The sequence below is a fragment of the Heliconius melpomene genome, chromosome 16 (genome assembly GCF_056956725.1).
Source record: "Heliconius melpomene rosina isolate 202511_hmr_F chromosome 16, ASM5695672v1, whole genome shotgun sequence".
Classification (NCBI taxonomy): domain Eukaryota; kingdom Metazoa; phylum Arthropoda; class Insecta; order Lepidoptera; family Nymphalidae; genus Heliconius; species Heliconius melpomene.
Window position 1 is genome coordinate 11391029 of NC_140404.1, and position 17903 is coordinate 11408931.

At 32.8% G+C, this 17903-nt stretch overlaps 3 protein-coding genes across 8 annotated transcripts in view; 2 read left to right on the top strand and 1 right to left on the bottom strand.

The window, feature by feature from the left end:
* Positions 1-8421, top strand: part of norpA (no receptor potential A) — a 77698-nt gene extending 69277 nt beyond the window's left edge. For all 5 annotated transcript variants that reach the window (XM_085199057.1, XM_085199054.1, XM_085199055.1 and 2 more), the window contains 5 exons: positions 1153-1330; positions 2521-2724; positions 3582-3738; positions 4041-4130; positions 4363-8421. In XM_085199057.1, coding sequence (XP_085055183.1) covers positions 1153-1330; positions 2521-2724; positions 3582-3738; positions 4041-4130; positions 4363-4431 — 698 coding nt within the window. In that variant the 3' untranslated portion in view covers positions 4432-8421. The remainder of the gene's footprint in view (positions 1-1152; positions 1331-2520; positions 2725-3581; positions 3739-4040; positions 4131-4362) is intronic.
* mRpL33 (mitochondrial ribosomal protein L33) lies at positions 7065-10124 on the bottom strand. Of its 2 annotated transcripts, XM_085199064.1 has the most exons (4): positions 9961-10124; positions 9779-9882; positions 8442-8532; positions 7065-7639 (listed from the first exon to the last, which is right to left on the bottom strand). In XM_085199064.1, exons 1-3 carry the CDS (start codon positions 9999-10001, stop codon positions 8480-8482), a joined length of 198 nt encoding a protein of 65 aa, XP_085055190.1. In that variant the 5' UTR covers positions 10002-10124; the 3' UTR covers positions 7065-7639; positions 8442-8479. The 2 variants fall into 2 exon arrangements, with proteins under 2 accessions (XP_085055190.1, XP_085055189.1); XM_085199063.1 differs by having other exon boundaries at positions 7065-8532; positions 9961-10123.
* A 221-nt stretch (positions 10125-10345) lies between these two features.
* On the top strand, positions 10346-15605 carry fne (ELAV like RNA binding protein found in neurons). The gene has a single exon (XM_085199062.1). The coding sequence runs from the start codon at positions 10753-10755 to the stop codon at positions 11875-11877; it is 1125 nt and encodes a 374-aa protein (XP_085055188.1). The 5' UTR covers positions 10346-10752; the 3' UTR covers positions 11878-15605.
* Positions 15606-17903: the final 2298 nt, after the last annotated feature.

A 17903-nucleotide genomic window follows, 5' to 3' on the forward strand; every position in this document is an offset into this window, starting at 1 on the left:
TTCTGAAACAAAAAAAAACATTCCTCTATAAAATCGTCTCTACTCATCTCGTGTACCACAGACTCCAGTGGTTTTCTCATACAGCTATAGATATTGAGTGAAGTCGATTGGCCTTACGCGTGTACCGTCCACACTACATTACCAACAGTCAAGCCAAACAAACGTTCACCCAATTTAAATATAGTTGTTTTAATTTTAAATTAATATGCTTTTTGTTTTTTTAATTTAAAGTATATGATTAAAAGTGAGTGCTGTAAAATATATGTATGTATAATGTGGAAGTGTATTGCAAATATGGGTAATGTAGCTGTTTCTATAGCCTTTAGTTTAAGATATTTCTATGTTAAGTTTTATATAAAAACAAAGCTCGATTTTAATCTGTGCACCTCTTCTAAGTTTAATTCCGAAGATGTTCTATATAACGAGAAACAATCTTATCTATTTAATTAGTATATATATACATATTTAACTAAGTTACATTCCAGTAACTCCGGATATTTCTAATAATTACGTTTACATATCAATCAGTACTATTTTCGGTGACCTATCCAAGTTATGGTTACCAAGGTATGGTTAGGGTTTCTTAAGATACCTTGGGTGTCTTCTAGGTGAACATTGATTTTTAGTACGTTAGAAATATTCGTTAGTTACCCTAATGCATTGAATAATTGAAGAAAGGAAGAAAAAATTGCCGATCTAGAATAACTCACACTCAAGATCTTTTGTTCGGTTTAATTATTTAACAGTATCAAAATAGTAACAGTAAAAAAAAAAAAAAAACTTGTTAGGTATATTATTCTATTTACATTTGCCAACTTTAGTAAAAAATATGTTTTTGAATGAAAACAGGAATACGAAGTGATGCGTCATTACGTTTAGTTTGTTCTTTTCTTTACAAAAATATAGAAAAATGTATATATAGAAAACATCAAAATTTACTGCATTAATAATAAAGAGGCCAATCGTGGCGCAGGGGCACAAGTGTGCGATTGTTAACGCGACAGGTTGTGGGTTCGATTCCCGCACGAGTACTGGTAACGAGACAAAGATCACAATATAATATTTTAAAGTGTAAGGAGTTTGTATAAATTAAATACCTAAACATAATGAAACAATACGTTTTATATACTTATTTATTAAATCATTCAACAGAGCCTCTAGTCTTCGAGCCAATAACAGTCGAAAGTCTACAAAAGGAGAAGGGCTTCGTCAAAACCGGTCGTAAACAACAGAAGGACCTGGAAGCAATGAAGAAACGCCACGCCAAAGAGAAGATGACGCTCCAGAAGCAGCAGTGTGCCGCTCTCGAGAAGATGATTAAGGGAAAGAAGTGAGTTATGTTGTTTACTTTTTTTTTAATTTACTCTATATTGCGGGGTAGGCAGAAAAAATGTTTCCCTGTACTTACCCTGCAGTGTGCAGGATACAGCGTGAAGCTGGTTTTATATATTAGCTTCACGCTATACCCCGAATATAGCAGGATAGGCAGAGAAGAAACCTGGTGTTAAAACACATCTTTCCCACTTTCTAGGCACTGATTGTTGAGTGGCGGAACACAATACCGAGTTTTGCCCTTAGCACCAGAGCAAAAAAATGAAAATATTAATAAATAATTATAGATAGAAATAAAATATTAATATATAATTATTCCCCCCAGTGGGAATCGATTTCACAATCGTCGCATTACACTCACACTCTTGAGCCCCTGCGGCACGATGGCCTCAAAATAAATACGTATATTATAACAATTTAAATTGTCCCCCAAACTAAATTTGAATTCATAACCATTATACTCAACAAAATATATTATAGGTAAAAAGGGCCTTATACTACACAGTCAAAATATTTCTAAGAATTTTCATACTTCACCAGAAACTAACTATATCGTTATAGTTAACGATCAAATGACGTCATCAACCGAGTTTTCCTAAATGCATCAAAGTATTATTGATACAGCCCGAACCAGTAAAGCCCGGAATGGCCGTGATTTATTGTTATTATTACTTCAATATTTATTAATATAAATTTATCGATTCGTGGTATCAGGAAAGGAAGTTTCATGTTTTTCGTTATAAATATTTTTGTTGTTTGTATCGTGTGTCAATATTTTGGTTTATTTTTAGGAGTGTTTTCCGTATCCGTGTAGGCAGAGAGCTTTTATTTGTATATCATTTTGTCCTGAAATTTCTAATTTATTTTAACATAATTGACCCGCTTCGTTTACATACAAAGTTAACATCTACATATTATATCGTAGAAGTATACTTTTTCTTATGTAAAATTCAAGCTTTTCTCTCTTATATACAGATTTGTGTTTTCGTTGGCCTTTCAAATGCAAAAATTGGTTATAATAAGTAAATATTCCAGTAAAGAGCTACTGCTAAGCAACCGACCGACCGATTAGTTAGTAAGATAGCACACCACAGCATGGTCGAACCCATAACCATTGAATACAAACTTGTCACACTACCACTTCACCACGGTGGCCTTTATTAACAATCTAATCTAACCACCTTCCAGCAAGGAGCAGCTCAGCAACGACTCGACGTTCCGCCAGCTAGTGGGCGAACAGGCCACGGCGTGGGGTGAGCTGGTGCGGCGACAGCGCGCGGAGCTATGCGCCGCGGCCAGCTCGCGCCTGCACGAGCAGCGCGACCTGCTCAAGAAGTGTTGCGAGCAGGCGCAGCTCGCGCAGATGAAGCAGCTCGAGGGCAAACACGAGCGGTGAGTCGATGCTTAGTGCTTAGTCACTACTTATGACTGCTGACTTGATAAATCTTCAAGAGTATCGAGTTCGAACTTTAAAGACAAAAAAGCGAGCCAGAGTTTTTCTAGGATTGTGCTTTAACTCGTATGTACCAGGGTAGCCAAAGGAAACTTGGGAACCTAGTATTAAGATACTCCGTTTCCATTAGGGGCCTTCCGTTCCCCACTTGAGGAGCCAGTGAGATTTGAATAAAACAAAAAAACATCGCTAGTGTTTCTCTGACAATTTGATATTTCTAGCTACGTTGAGTGCCTGCTTCCTAATGAGTTCCACTGATGACTACTTGTAATTATAGAATTGATTTAGTTATTCTTAAAGGTGGCCGCGACATTGCGCTCAAAAAGTTGTTGTTGTCGTTGAAATTAGTTATGAATGGCTGCGCAGATTTGATTTCAGAAGTTTTCCTTTCTTTTGATTATTTTCTTCCCAAACGTACAATGCACAATAGTTCAGGAAGCCTAACCTCACGGCCATGACTCGCTGACCGTACTGTAAAAATAATAGATAAAGTGAATCTACTGCTGATTAGTAGTGTTTGCCTTGTATAAATTGTACGATTAACCTTAAAAGATTAAAGAAGGTGACGATGATTACTTATAAACTCCTCCCCCAGTACTTGTTGTCTCAGAGCTAGGTAATTGTAATTTAATAAAAGGAAGCGCGTTTGAAGTGTAATATTAAATTTAAGCTATAATGATAACTCCCAGAAACTTTAGAAAGAAAATAAAATTTTAACGATTTTCTAATTATTAAGTCATAACTACATATTTTATAGTCTTAAACTTCTAAAACAATATTTTATATATTATTTCAGTGAACTAAAAGAAATGAACACAAGGCAAGCCAAAATCAGCGTGGAGACCAGCAAGGAGGTCGCCAACGATAAGACACTTAAAACAAAGCAAGAAAAGGACCGTCGTTTGAGAGAGAAGAAACAGAATAACACTAAGAAGTTTATGGATGAACGTAAAGTGAGTTTTTGTGATATTTTATAGAGTTGAGTCAGTATATTTCTTTTTATATTCGAACGCGTACAGCATGGTAGGCAAAAGGAATCTGAGAATGGAAAGAAAAAGGGAATTCTTCACAACCTGTGGCACTTACAGTCGAACGTTTCTGTCCCTGCGCCACGTCGCATAACCCCTGCGTTTATATATTTTTTGTTTTCTATATATTAAAATGATTTGTTACAAGTCTACTTTTTCTTTCACTCCGTTCTCAATTTTATTATTTTATTGTTATTAATTTTGTATGTTTTTTTAATAATTACCAGAACCAGACAATCAAACAGAACCGCGAGAAGGACAAGCTTAAAGCAACTCATGATAAGCAAATGGAGGAGCTCTCTAAGGATATTGATAACGTAAGTAGTTTTTTTACTGGCAACAAGGGTGTGACTGTAACTCGACGGTTGTGGGTTCGATCTCCACTCGAGGAAATGAAAAATTATTTTTATATTGTGCGCGGGATACAGCGTGAAGCTGACAATGTTTTATGAGATTGTGTATAATTTGGCTATAATATAACAATAAGTTTAAGCAGGTGAAGCCGCGATTTTGACGCTAGTACTAAATATAAAAAATAAAAAATTTCAGCTAATCGAAATGTACAAGATGGAGGAATCAGAATTCGAGATGGCCAGCAAGACAGAGTTTTTTGCATGAAAGTATCCCGACATAGCTCCTCTATTGGAGCAAATGACTTGCGCGGTGAGTGAGTGAGTGAACACAGTGACAAGTTTAGTTATATAGTAACTATATTTATTTTTAATTTTGGAGATTATACATATATACATCCCAACATACATCCAGCATTGGAGCAAATGACTTCCGCAGTGAGTGAGCATGTGAATATTTTAGTTATATGGTTATATGAAAACTGTATTTATTAATTTAGTTCATTTTTTAGTTTTTGTGGTTATATATACATATGTCATATCTGTGACTATAGAACATTGAATTGAGTAATATTATTCAATTTTATAGTGTTACAATTTTATTGAAGGTGTTTTAATATTTCCTGTATTATAATTGAAACTAATAAACACACTAAATATATATTTTTTTTAATAGTGTCCAAATAACTTGACTCAGATGCCATCTGTTTTTTTTTTGCAATATTATTCACTAACCTGTTCGTTCTATAAAAACAATGACATAGTTGAATTTAAGTATGCGAAATATATACTTACAATACATAAACTACACCCATAATTTAATTTTAATGTATATTTAAATTATTTAATTTTATTATAAATAATATTAAGAATGAATGGATGTATTTACTTCTTTTAAAATATCTTGTAAATTATGTGAATCTATCACTAAATTATATTGCATATTTTTTGCATAATTGATTAATATATAATAAAAATTATATATGTATGTATACATATGTATATTTGAAATAATGTGCAGCATCTTATTTATAAATAGTTATTACTATACAAATATTTGCTTAAGCGTTCCTAAAATTCAGTTCAAATAAATATTCTTCAATATAGCAGAATACTTATATATTTTGTTGCAATGATACACATATTTAAAATAATATAAATCTTGTTTTCTGAATAGTTTTTAATTATAGTAATATGATAAATGATAAATGTGTCTCAGAAAAAAAACATAATTGTATAATTTCTTCTGACATTTCGCAGACCAAAAAATAAAATATTCTTACAAAAAAAAAACATTGTGTTTATGCAGTTTTTAAAGTGTGTATTAATATTATTTTTAATCACTAAGCTAAAAAAATGTGCTGCTTGTGGAATTGAATATGCGACCTTTGGCTCAGTAAAATAACAACTAAGCCTTATTTATATTTAAAATAAATTATTATCAAAATATTATAGATAAGCTATTAAAAATAATTAAAAGGTTATTATTAAGCTATCTGATATAATTACTCTTAAATTTAAAGTTTTAAATTAACTTTTATTATAATTAATACATTTAATATTATTATTGTGTATTATGATCATTTTTAATAATAATAATTATTATTAAAAGCAATTTATATTATTATTATTATGTAAGTGATATTTCCCTTTCTAATATTATAGTGAGTTTTTAGTATTCAAATTATATTCTTTATTTAATTTGCAAAAATTATACAAATAAATATTATTATTATTAAAAAATCTACATATTTTTTAATAATAGTAATAATTGTAATTGATATATTTATTTATTTTCTAAATTAGTAAAATTAAAATCTAACGTTTGTGATATTATTACAAAAAACGAATAAAGGAACGATTATTAACGACTGTTGAAGAAATAGAATAAAAAAACGTGATTTATTCGGCCTTTCGAAATCTATTCATAATATAATTATTTATACTTAAATATTGTTTAACATATAATATTAACTTTAATTTGTTGTAAACACCATTTAAAATAACAATATAAAATATGTCTTGTCAAATTATATGATAATTTTACTGTTATTTAAGTAATGTATAGTCTCCTTATGGTGGATACTAACTTCATTTTAAAGAATTATAAAAAAACCCTTTATAACTATCTTATCTTTAAAAATAAACATATTTTTTTTAATTTCGCGTTTTATGCCTCAAATTAAGGTAGGCGGTGAAACAGTAGTGCCTAAGCAATTCCGTTCTTCTACTTCAATGACCATATATCCCTTTTATATGTTCATAATTTCTTTTATATATTTAAGTTTCATTCCAACTTATGTACTGTTGGCAAATATTTTAATATAAGTAATCTATACTTAACGCTATTTACATTCCCTATTTTTATTTTTTAAATTCAATAGGAAACTTTAACCATTAATTTAGTAGTGGACCAAAATTATACTTATTCACCTTCCGCCATATTGTAAATAACTATATCTATAAACAATTATATATAAATGAGCCAAAGAAAGTATATTTAAAATTATAATTACAATTAAATTGTAATTGTGTTTTAGACTCTTTATAATGTCAATATTTTAATAATTAGATTAACCATCTTATTTTATATAATCTTAATATATGATCTGTGTTTATATTTTTTGATTATATTTGTGTTTATACTATAATTATATTTCATATTGATAATATTATTTTTTTAATAATAAAAAAAATATTGTATAAATATTAATACAAACTTAATGACACTTAAATGCTAATTTGTGACTTAGAGTGCAGTTTTAATTAAATATTTTTAATATATATATAAGCACTCTAAATATATATAGTAACTAAATATATAAGTTGTCATATTCACGCATGTTAATAATTATTTTTCCCTTTAAATTATTTTAAGAAACAAATTAAACAGTACCACTGTTTATTTTTTTTTCGAAATAATATTAAATTTTATTTTTAATAATATTTGAAGAAACTCTTTAAATACATATTATAATAATATATAAATAAATTATCTTACAGAATTCTAGTCAATTTTATAAATAAGCTATACTAACAACTGTGTATTATTTTAAAAACAATTAATGTCAAATAATAAATTCTTTTGTGTAATGTCAAATAAAAAGTTTGTGTAACTCGTTGATATAAATCTTTAAATTTTATTAAAAATCTAATCATTATTATTATTATAATTAGTATTTGATAGTATAAAAAAATAGTGAGAGTACTTTTAAGTATTTAATATATGATTATCTTTAGATGTAAGTTATTTAGTTATTTCTATAGGAAGTCTAAAAAAAAATGTATCGGACTGTTCATTGCAGATTTAGTTGAGTCAGAAAAAAAAAATAAGTTTTTTATTTCTGGTATAATTTGTTAATTTTTCTAACATTTCTTTTAGCTTCACGCAGTATATCGTACTTATTTTCTCAGACTTCGTCCAATTTTCGAAACATTGCGCGTAGAATGTCGAACTCAACGCCGCACTTTGTTGCCTGAGAAGAAAATTATAATATATAATTCTTCAGAGTAACCAATATTTATTTATATTATACATATTTTATATAGTATAGTATATACCAATAATATATATATATTTTTAAATCGGCAAAGTACAGTCCAAAATTGATCTTTGATAGAATATTTACATGACACTTCTATAAAATAAAAAAATATTGATTAAACAAAAATTTAAATATTGATAAAAATGTTTCAATTATGAATCTATTTGTATGATTTATTAATGTTAAGAGCACTTTTCGAAAACCTCACGGTATTGAACCTACAATCCTACATAGAGTAAGTATGAAGAAGTAAAGCATATATTCTAAATTTATTATTATATTGTGTAATATAACTATATAGTTATATATTGAATTATATGTAAAACATAATTTATATAAAAAATAACGATTTCATATACAAATAAAATCATTTATTTACTATAGACAAACTTTCATATTATATAGTCAAAATATAAATGAATAAATATAACACGCGCTTTCCGTGGTAAGTGGCGGAAAATAAAGCCGCACATTTCCTTAAGTGAGTGCGTAGAAATTAAATTTTATTCCCCTGAATGGGAATCAAACCCACAACCATCCAATATGACATCTTCCCTATTACATATAATTCAATATATCACCATTTCATATAATTATGATGGAATAATATTTACAGTACTTAAAATAATTTTATTATTAGTAATAAAACAACATTGTAACCCAAAGATTTTATTGATTTTAAAGTACAATTAAAATATTATTTAAAATTTAAACAGTTTTTTTATTTACTAACCTATTTACTAATTATATTGTTTGGCCTGTTATTTGGATTCATTTTATGCTTCTAATTTTCTTCTTCTCTTTGTATAAACTCTCATGTTGAACTGGAAAATGTTAAACAATACATAAATACATAGACTGTAGTGGAGCATGGACACAAGGGTATAATGCGACGGTTGTCGGTTCAATCCCTACTCAAGGGAATAAATTATTTATTAATATTTTATTTATGTGGAATTTTTTAATTTTACAAAATATTACAATTTCATTAGAAATAAATGTTTTAGATAAATTGTCTAAAAATATTGGTAGAACACACTAATATAACAAACTACTGATTGGAGTATAAAAAAAAATCTTATTTATAACTACACAAAAACTGAAATATAATGCCAATTCTGGCGTAGGGGCTCAAATGTGTGAGTGTAAACACAACTGGTCATGAGTCCAACCCCCATTTGAGGAAATACTTGTAATATTTGTTTAAAATTTTAATTTCATTTGTTTGCTCTGATGCTGAAGCAAAGTGCAGAGTTGAGTTTGAGCCACTCAACATGCAATGCCTCCAGAATTCGGTGAAAAATGGGGAGAGGACTATCTTAACACTAATTTCTCTGTCTACCCTGCTGTGTGCAGGATACAGTGTAAAGCTAATATATAAGTGAAATATTTATATAGACTAATCGCTGTTGTGGCCTGACAACACAAGGGTGTAACTGAAATTGTGATGGTTGTTGGTTATATTCCCACTTGGGGAAATGAATTATTTAATAACTCTGGTAACAAGGCATGCAAGCTTAAAACGGAACCCTCTGCCTACCCTGCTATGTGAGGCTAAAAAAGGAAGAGAAACTAAACTAACTTTGAAGTAGTATATTGCAATACACAATAAGAAAAATAGAATTTTAGAAATTTATCTTTGTTAAAATTAAGATATCCTAATATAAAATAATGTCAGCCATTGTCAATATAAGTAAGATATAATCAATTTTTCAGAATATTAATTCCAAACAAATATTCTTTCTAATTTTTGTAAACAGAAAGTAAATATCAAGGCTAGTAGTGACACAGAGACCAAAATGTGTAACTTCAAATGCAACAGGTTGTGGGTTGATTGTCATTGGGGGAAATGAAATATTTAATTTTCATTTCTTTGCTCTTTAAATATTCATTGATAAATATTATTAAAACTGATATTAATGACTTCTCTAAAGCCACTGTAGAGTACATAATAGATTGAAAATTTTAAAATCATTAACATTAATTCACTTCCTAAGCCCATGGTGAAATTGTGAATATGGCAGGTAAAAATACGAATTTGAAATGAAAAACCTATACAATTGTACTTACTGTATGGATCAAAACGAATAAGTTCCAACTTATCAGCCAGACGCTCCCGTATTGCATTGAATGTATGTCCCGAAACCATACTCTCCATCATCACCATTATGTTTCTGAAATAAAATAATATTAATATGTAATCCATAACATAAAGATTAGTAACTGAACAATTTTACAAAGTGGAGACCGACTTGCTTTTAGCTTTTTTAAGCAACACATTTGTTAGAAACATAATGAGTGTCTTTATTATTCACTTGAAGGTTTTTAAATAGTTTAATTACAACTATTTTGAATAATTCGCAATTCGCATAACCTATTACGAAAACTGAATTCGACATATGACAGCTGATTTTGGCTTGTAAAAAATCATAGATAATCAAAACAACATAGATAAATAATGGTAGAGGCGGAAAATTTATGAAATAAATTAAGTTTTACATTGATTGCTTACTTAAAATAATATTTAAATCAAAAGTTTTATTATTAAAATATATTAATTAATTCTACAATTTTAAATAATTATATCTATTCATTGCCCAACAGACAGTTTGAAGTTGGTACAGACTATAAATCATAAAATGTCAATTCCATCGACTAATCTAAATGATGCCACGTACGTAAAAGAAAAATTATTATTTTGACAATAATCATAAGGCACGTGTGAATTACAACTTTTTACACATGTAAGAACAGTTATACATATATCTGAATAGATTTTTGTTGTAAATGTCTAAACAAAATAAGATAGTAAAGTTCAGAACGAAGCGCATTGTTCTGGTAACATTCCAAAAACAAACTCGTTCATGTGTCGTGTGATGATGGACTTGTGAGCCGGCGTTGCTGTTGGCGTTTTCGTACGATTTGCGTTTTTTTGTGTTAGTTCTTTGTTCGTTTTCATGTCGCAAATGAAATAGCCAACCCCTATAATTGTGAGTTTTGTTAGTATTTTGTTTTTAGTAGTGTAGTTCGTACAAAAAGACACAATGTTAAACAACGACATGAATATGGAGAATGGCGGCGGCGACGCCAACTCCAATGTGTCACCGACCAAACTCATGGTGAATTACATCCCCGAGCTGATGACGCGCGACATGATGTACGCGCTGTTCTCCGCCATGGGCAAGATCGAGAGCTGCAAGCTGATCGCCAACAGAGGGTACGGCTTCGTGGAGTACGAGAAGCACGAGGACGCGGAGAAGGCGCGCGCCGCCTTCAACGGCCTGCTCATGCAGGGTAAGACGCTCAAAGTGTCGTTCGCGCTGCTCAACCCCGAGAACAAGGTCAGCCACAAGCCCGACACGGAGTCGAACCTGTACATCAGCAACCTGCCGCCCGACATGACGCTGGAGCGCCTCAACGTGCTGTTCGGCCAGTTCGGCCACATCACCAACAGCCGCGTGTCGCAGGGCATCGGTTTCGTGTGCTACGAGAGCCGGCAGCAGGCCGAGGACGCCATCACGCACATGAACGGGCAGTCGCCCATCACGGGCGCCGGGGCCATCGTCGTCAAGTTCGCCAACAAGCCCAGCGCCAACAAGAACGCGCCGCGGCCGCGCGGGCCCCCAGCGGCGGGCGCGGGGGCTCCGGCCGCGGTGCCGGCGTACAACGGCGTGAGCCCGGCATACAACGGTGTGGGCGCGTTCGGCGCGCGCGCTGCCGCTGCGGTGTTCGGCGCGCAGGCCTCCCCCCCACCTTTACTACCCTCGCCGGGCAAGGCGCTGCCCTTCATAAACAAGGGGCAGCAGCGCTACAACCCCATGGCGGCGTCCAACCACGCGCCGCTGCCGCTGCTGGGCGCGCCGGCCAGCCCCGTGCCGCTGCTGGGCGTAGGCGTGGGCGCGGGGCTGGCGGCGCAGACTACGGTGTACGTGTACAACGTGGGCGAGGAGGCAGACGAACTGGCGCTGTGGCAGCTGTTCGGGCCGTACGGCGCCATCGACTCCATCAAGGTGATCAAGGACCCCGAGACCAAAAAGAACAAGGGCTTCGCGTTCGTGAACATGCGCGAGTACGACGAGGCCGCGATGGCCATCCAGGCGCTCAACGGCTACGCGCTCAACGGTCAGGTGCTGTCGGTTAGCTTTAAGACGCAGAAGAGAAGTAACTAGGCCGAGGCCCACGGGGCCGACGCCTCGACCTTTCATTCCAATCTCTCAATATTTTTGTAGCGATGACGATCCTCTTTGTGCATTTCGAATTAGTCGCATAAGTATTTTTGTAAGATTTATTATAGTTTTGTACCGGCGAGAGCGCGACATGACGCTGAGAGTTGAGTTGCTTGACACGTGACACGTGACAGTATCCGCGAGTATATGTGTACTTGTATCATATGATATAGTATTATATTATGGGAGTCGTATGTATATGTTCCCGGGGCCCGGGGCCCGCCTCCAGTCCCCCCGCGCCCCTCACCCTCTGCTATTTTTATTTTGTGTAAAACAACATTGTATGTTTTTTATCTTTAATAAATTACATGTTTAAATAGAGTGTATTTATATTTCTCTATTTTTTTTCTATATACATCGCCCCCGCCCTATCCCGTATTACTTATAGTATGCAAATAATATATAAATATATAATACAAATAATATAACATAATATAATAATTAATATAAGTAATTATTTGTGGCAGTAGCTGTTGCTAACATGTGTATTGTGTACCGCACGCTGTACGTCGGCAGGCTGCATGCTGTTTGTACGAGAATACCTTTTTTTATTTGTTTATATTACTCAGTTTTATGGCCTAGTATTGTTTGCTTGCTATTATATATTTTTTGTATCGTTTTGGGGGTCTTTATATATATTATATATGTGTTAGGTTTCGCCTTGAAAAGTCTCGCATTGAGTCTTTTATAAGGCTTCGTAGTTACTATAGGGTGATAGTGTTTCTATAAAAGTGGAAAGGACAGAACGACAGTGTCAATGGCAATGGTAATGCCGTTATCAGTACGAGGGACAGGAAGCGATAAGATAAACAATACAAGTACTACCGACGCCACCGTCGCTAAGCTAACTTGCGTAGATACGTCGTATTGGTGAGTTGTATTGCAAGTCTGTATTGTATTTGTGAATGCCTATTTTTTGTATTTAATTACGTATTTTAGAATAGGTAGACAATCTAATATATTGTTTATTATCCGCCCATTTTAAAATCATTGTGTGTTAGTTGGCGTAACTCAACGACGTGTTTGTATAATTTGAGGGAACGTTTTCTTTATTTATTTAAACATTCACCCTAAAATCGGATCGGGATCGTACCCCCTACCGTCGCGTGTAACATCAGACACTTCTGCGTCATTATAGCGTATAGTGCGTCAATAAATGCATTTTTATTTTAATACTGAATGTATCCAATGAATACAGTTCATTTAACTCTGCTATTTTTATAGGACGTCGCGCGTGAAGTTTTATAAATCAAACGTCACTTGTATACTGATAATATAGAACGTTGCCAACCAACGTTGTAAATGCGTATAAAATCTTAAAGCCAGTAGTGGGGCAGGTTTGTGGGTTCGATTTCCACTCGAGGAAATGAAACATTTAAATTTCCGCGCTCTGGTAACGAGGCAAAACGAGGCGTTGAGTTCCGTCACTATACACACTGCCTAAAAAATTTGGCAGAAAGTGAGGAACGGAGTATCATAGTTCCCTCTTGCCTACCTTGCTGTTTGTGAAAGCTATATACAATCTCCAAATTTTTCGAATTTAGCTACGCGTTTTTATTAATACGTTGCAATTTCATTTTCTGACCTTTTTAAAGCATTGCGTGTTAGGTAGGGAAACCCCACGGTGTAATTTGTCTGTCTAGACGGGGGAAATGAAATTATAAATAAAAACATTCCCCCAATTTGGATTGAATCCATGACCTTCTGATTTTCTGCACACGTACATAGATAATAGTTTTCAATATACCTATTTGAAATGATTAAACGAGGCGTTCAGTTCCATCCATCAACTCGCAATGTCTCAATAATTGGACGGAACACTGAGAACGGAGTGTCTTAACACTAGCCCTTTGCCCTGCTATCCGGAATAACGCGTTAAACTGATTTCTTATATATTGGTTTATACAAAAAATAAATTAAAACAATAACTATATTATTCTTCCATAGCGTCAGTACAAACGTTACAGAGTTTCACTATTGATTTAACTTTGACACTACCAATTGAGCTTCATCTGTCCTTTTCAAGGGCAGTCTATATATATTTAGTCTGGCCGTCTCTCTTGTGCGTGGCGACGACCCGCGTCAGCGGTGGGTAGACGCGCAGGTCTTTACACCCGAAACAGGGGGTTTCTTTATATTATACTAGCTACTGAAACGGCTTCGCCCGCTTGAACTTATTGTTATATTATAACTAAATTCGTTACAATAAAATAATAATTCAAATCTTACATTATAAGTTATATTACTATAAAGTGTTATCTAAATTTGTTCAGTAGTTTTTGCGTAAAAGTGGAACAAATAAATCCATCCTCAAAAACTTTAATAATATTAGTAGTTGGCTTCTAAGACACATTTTAATGACAAAAAAATAAATAAATTGTTGTTATAGCGACAAAAGAAATACATCTCTGAAAATTTCAACTGTATGACTGTCAGAGTTCATGAGATGCAGCCTGGTGACAGACAGACAGCGCTGTCTTAGTAATAGGATCCCGTTTTACCCTTAGGGCACGGAAACGGAAACAGTGTAGTCAGAGTGATACGCGAAATTTATGTAATTTTAAATAAATTATTCGTATGGGTTCTGTATTGTTATAAGACTTGCTTTAAGTAAGTCTTATAAAAGTCGTTTAGAGATATTTATGTAAAAACTTATTATATTTAGCTTTTTTTATATTTAAAACAGAAAGACAGGCGTATCATATCGTGGCGTCTGATTGTGAACATGACGGTTGTGGGTTCGATTCCCACTCGTGAGAATGAATTATTTTCATTACCTCGCTCTGGCAAGACAAAGGCCATAACGGCACAAAACGCGCAGTGGTTCCGAAATTGGGCGGTCTCAGATCGGAGTGTCCTAACACTAGGTTCCCTCGACCCCATATGTGGCTATTATAATAAAAAAATAGTTCTTAAAGAGACCATTTTTGGGACAAGAATGAAATCTTTGTAACGCTCAGACAATGTAAAGGGGATTCTTGTAACGACCTTGAGACGATCTTATTCGGATATATTTCAATATATTATTACCTTATAGAAATATATTATTTTCTCTTATATTTAGTATGGCTAGCCTTTTGTCCGCGATTATGCTCGGTTTAACACGGTTTTCTTTCTTTTATTCTATATGTATTTCTTGCATTTTTTAAAATACTGATTTGCTTTTAATGTTGTTTGATGTATTGCAATGTTTTAGTTTATTTTATTTTGTAATTTATGTCAGTGGCCGATATTGTATATTTGAGGCCATAGTGTGCCAGTGGCGTGGAATCTGACTAAACGCGACGGTTGTGGGTTCGATTCCCACTCGGGAGATTAAATTATTTTTGCACGCTCTGGTAACAAACAAAGCATGGCGTTGAGTTCCGCCATTCACTGCGTAAGGTCTTGAAAATTTGGCGGCGCGTGGGAGATATGGCTAGGAGCTAAAAAAATATAACAGATTCAAAGCCACACTAAATTTTGTTATAAGTATATATTTGCATTTTGTGTGTATCATTCATAGCATCAAGCTATATAACATAATATTATATTTATAATAATATATAGACATGTATATCATAATTTTGATTTAATTTGTTATTTGTGTATAACTAATTATTATTTAAGTATTATATTATATAAATGTATGTATGTTATAAATATCTAATAAACGTAATTTTTGTATTTTTTATTCTATTTTCATTCATATATTATTATTCTATACTGACACGACTGACAGTTTTGGTGTAATCCTCAACTTCAACTCAGGTTTTAAACTCTTAATGAAAAATTTTACTTCCTTTGGTATAGACAAATAATAACATTGTTCAGAGTAGGCTTAAAGATAATTAGCAAGCATTTTTACTCAGGTATATTTATTTAGAGATGTTGCTCGTTGCAACGCACAGCCGGAATTTAGCAGTTGAGTAACCTGAAATTTAGCCAGGTTCTAAAGTCGAGGTCCAGGTCCTCCAAGGGAGTGTGCTTGACACTTAATTCTCTACCTACCTCGCTATAAGCGGGATAAAGCGTGAAGCTGGAATAGTAGATTAGTGATAGCTTCACGCATTCCAGTATAGGTACATCAGGGTTAAAAATAAAATGCTTAAGCTCATATTAACGTCGATTAAGTTCCTCATTTATCATTTATTTTAAAATAGCATTAGCCATGAAATAATGTATTATTCTCAAATGCAGGTACTGTACTGTTAACCGACATCAGTATGAATTTTTAATTCGTATATTTTAAATATAGTCAGAGAAAGCTGCAGATTTCATTTTAGGCTCTCATCTTTACATTACCATTGATAAGTGCCGTCGAGAGACTAGAATTGGAAAAACTTAATTTTGTTTACAGAAATACTTGTTTTTTATTATATTAACATACGGGATACGAACCCACAACCATTAGTTATGGATTTTAAACAATATATAAAAATTAAAATAACTATTTATCATTTGGAATAAAATTCTGCTATTGTAGGGGAAAGTCTGTAAACAATAAAAAAAATGCGTATGGCGGAGGGTGGTGCTCACCTTTTTAGCATAGATAAGAAAAATGGATGGCTTATGTACTTTTTAATTATATTTTGTCTTTGTAAAATGGGAAACCGTGCTCGTACTCCGCCTAACGACACTTTTGTTTAGCCCATTTTTCGGTAAAAATATTAAATATTTCATTCTGCCGAATGGAAATGGAACCCATAAACGCGCGCCACGACGCCCTTGAAGTTGCAGGCTAAACTTCTTTTTTATTATATATTTTGATAAACAATAGGTTAAAGTTTAATAAGTCGTTCGTAGTAGATAGGTGTAGTATTTTTATGAAAAATTGTAATTAAAATGTAATTTTTATGTAATCGCTTTTTGTCATACACTCGCTAATGGATAGTCTGATGATAACAGTGTCGAGTTACTAAGTACTATTTCATTTAGATATATGTCATGTTTTTGTATGTATGTATGTCCATTCAGCTACATCATCAAACTAGCTTTTAGCAGCGCCTTCGCCCGCGTAGACAGATGAGAAGTCGCCGATGTAAGACTGAAAGTCTTTCGTATCTCATATTGAAATTATCTAATTTAAAAAAGATTTTTTTTAGAGAAAGTCAAAATGAAGGTTAATTATTATAATCTATTACTATTCTATAAAAGTATTTATTCTTTCATTGTGAATACATTTGTTTCCCATTTTTATATACATGTAAGACAACACGTGCCTACATATAAAACAACAACTAAGACCAGGGAATCCTAGGCAGAAAGCGACGATAGCTTCAGACGTTCAATGCTCCTTTTAGTTGGCTTCAATTTGAGAACAGATCTGAGGGGCTAGAAGGTTGTAAATAAAAATATTAGAATTCTTAGAACGATCTCAGGGCAGTGCGGATATAGATATATTTTTAGTTTATGAATGTAAATAAAAAAAAGATATTTTCATAAGTCATTCATTGGAAATAAGTTAATTTCGTCAAAATATTGTTTAAATAATCCATAAGGTGATTTTAATCACCACATTTTTTAATGTCATTTAAATATGTTTTTTTCTCTGTGCAACGATTTGTTCTTAATTTTTTTAATGTTATTTTCAAGTAATCGTTGGAGCAAACTCATTAGAAAGAAAAACCTATTAAAATTTGATACATCAAGGAAATAAGACTAATAGAATTGCAATCTAATGATATATGTCCGTATGTATAATATTTTTTTAAATATATATGCAATTGTCACATACATAATATAATATTATAGATATATCTATAATACTTTTCAATATTATAGATGACTAGCGGATGCTCGCAGCTTCGCCTGAGCCAATCAGTGGTGATTTAAAGATTTTTTCATATAAACTTTCAACCCCTTATTTGCAGCCTTAGGGGGAGAATTCTAGAAAACGATGAAACACGTGTTTAATTAAATACTTTTAAAAATCTAAATTTCACATTTTATAAAGATCGGTGCCGATTTAATTTTTTTTCAATACAAAC

Coding starts and splice junctions, on each gene's coding strand:
- mRpL33 (XM_085199064.1), bottom strand. CDS start 10,001: ATGTTTCTAACAAATGTGTTGCTTAAAAAAGCTAAAAGCAA. Junction 9,883..9,960: donor CTTAAAAAAGCTAAAAGCAA/GTCGGTCTCCAC, acceptor ATTTTATTTCAG/AAACATAATGGTGATGATGG. Junction 8,533..9,778: donor TATTCGTTTTGATCCATACA/GTAAGTACAATT, acceptor AACATTTTCCAG/TTCAACATGAGAGTTTATAC.
- fne (XM_085199062.1), top strand. CDS start 10,753: ATGTTAAACAACGACATGAATATGGAGAATGGCGGCGGCGACGCCAAC.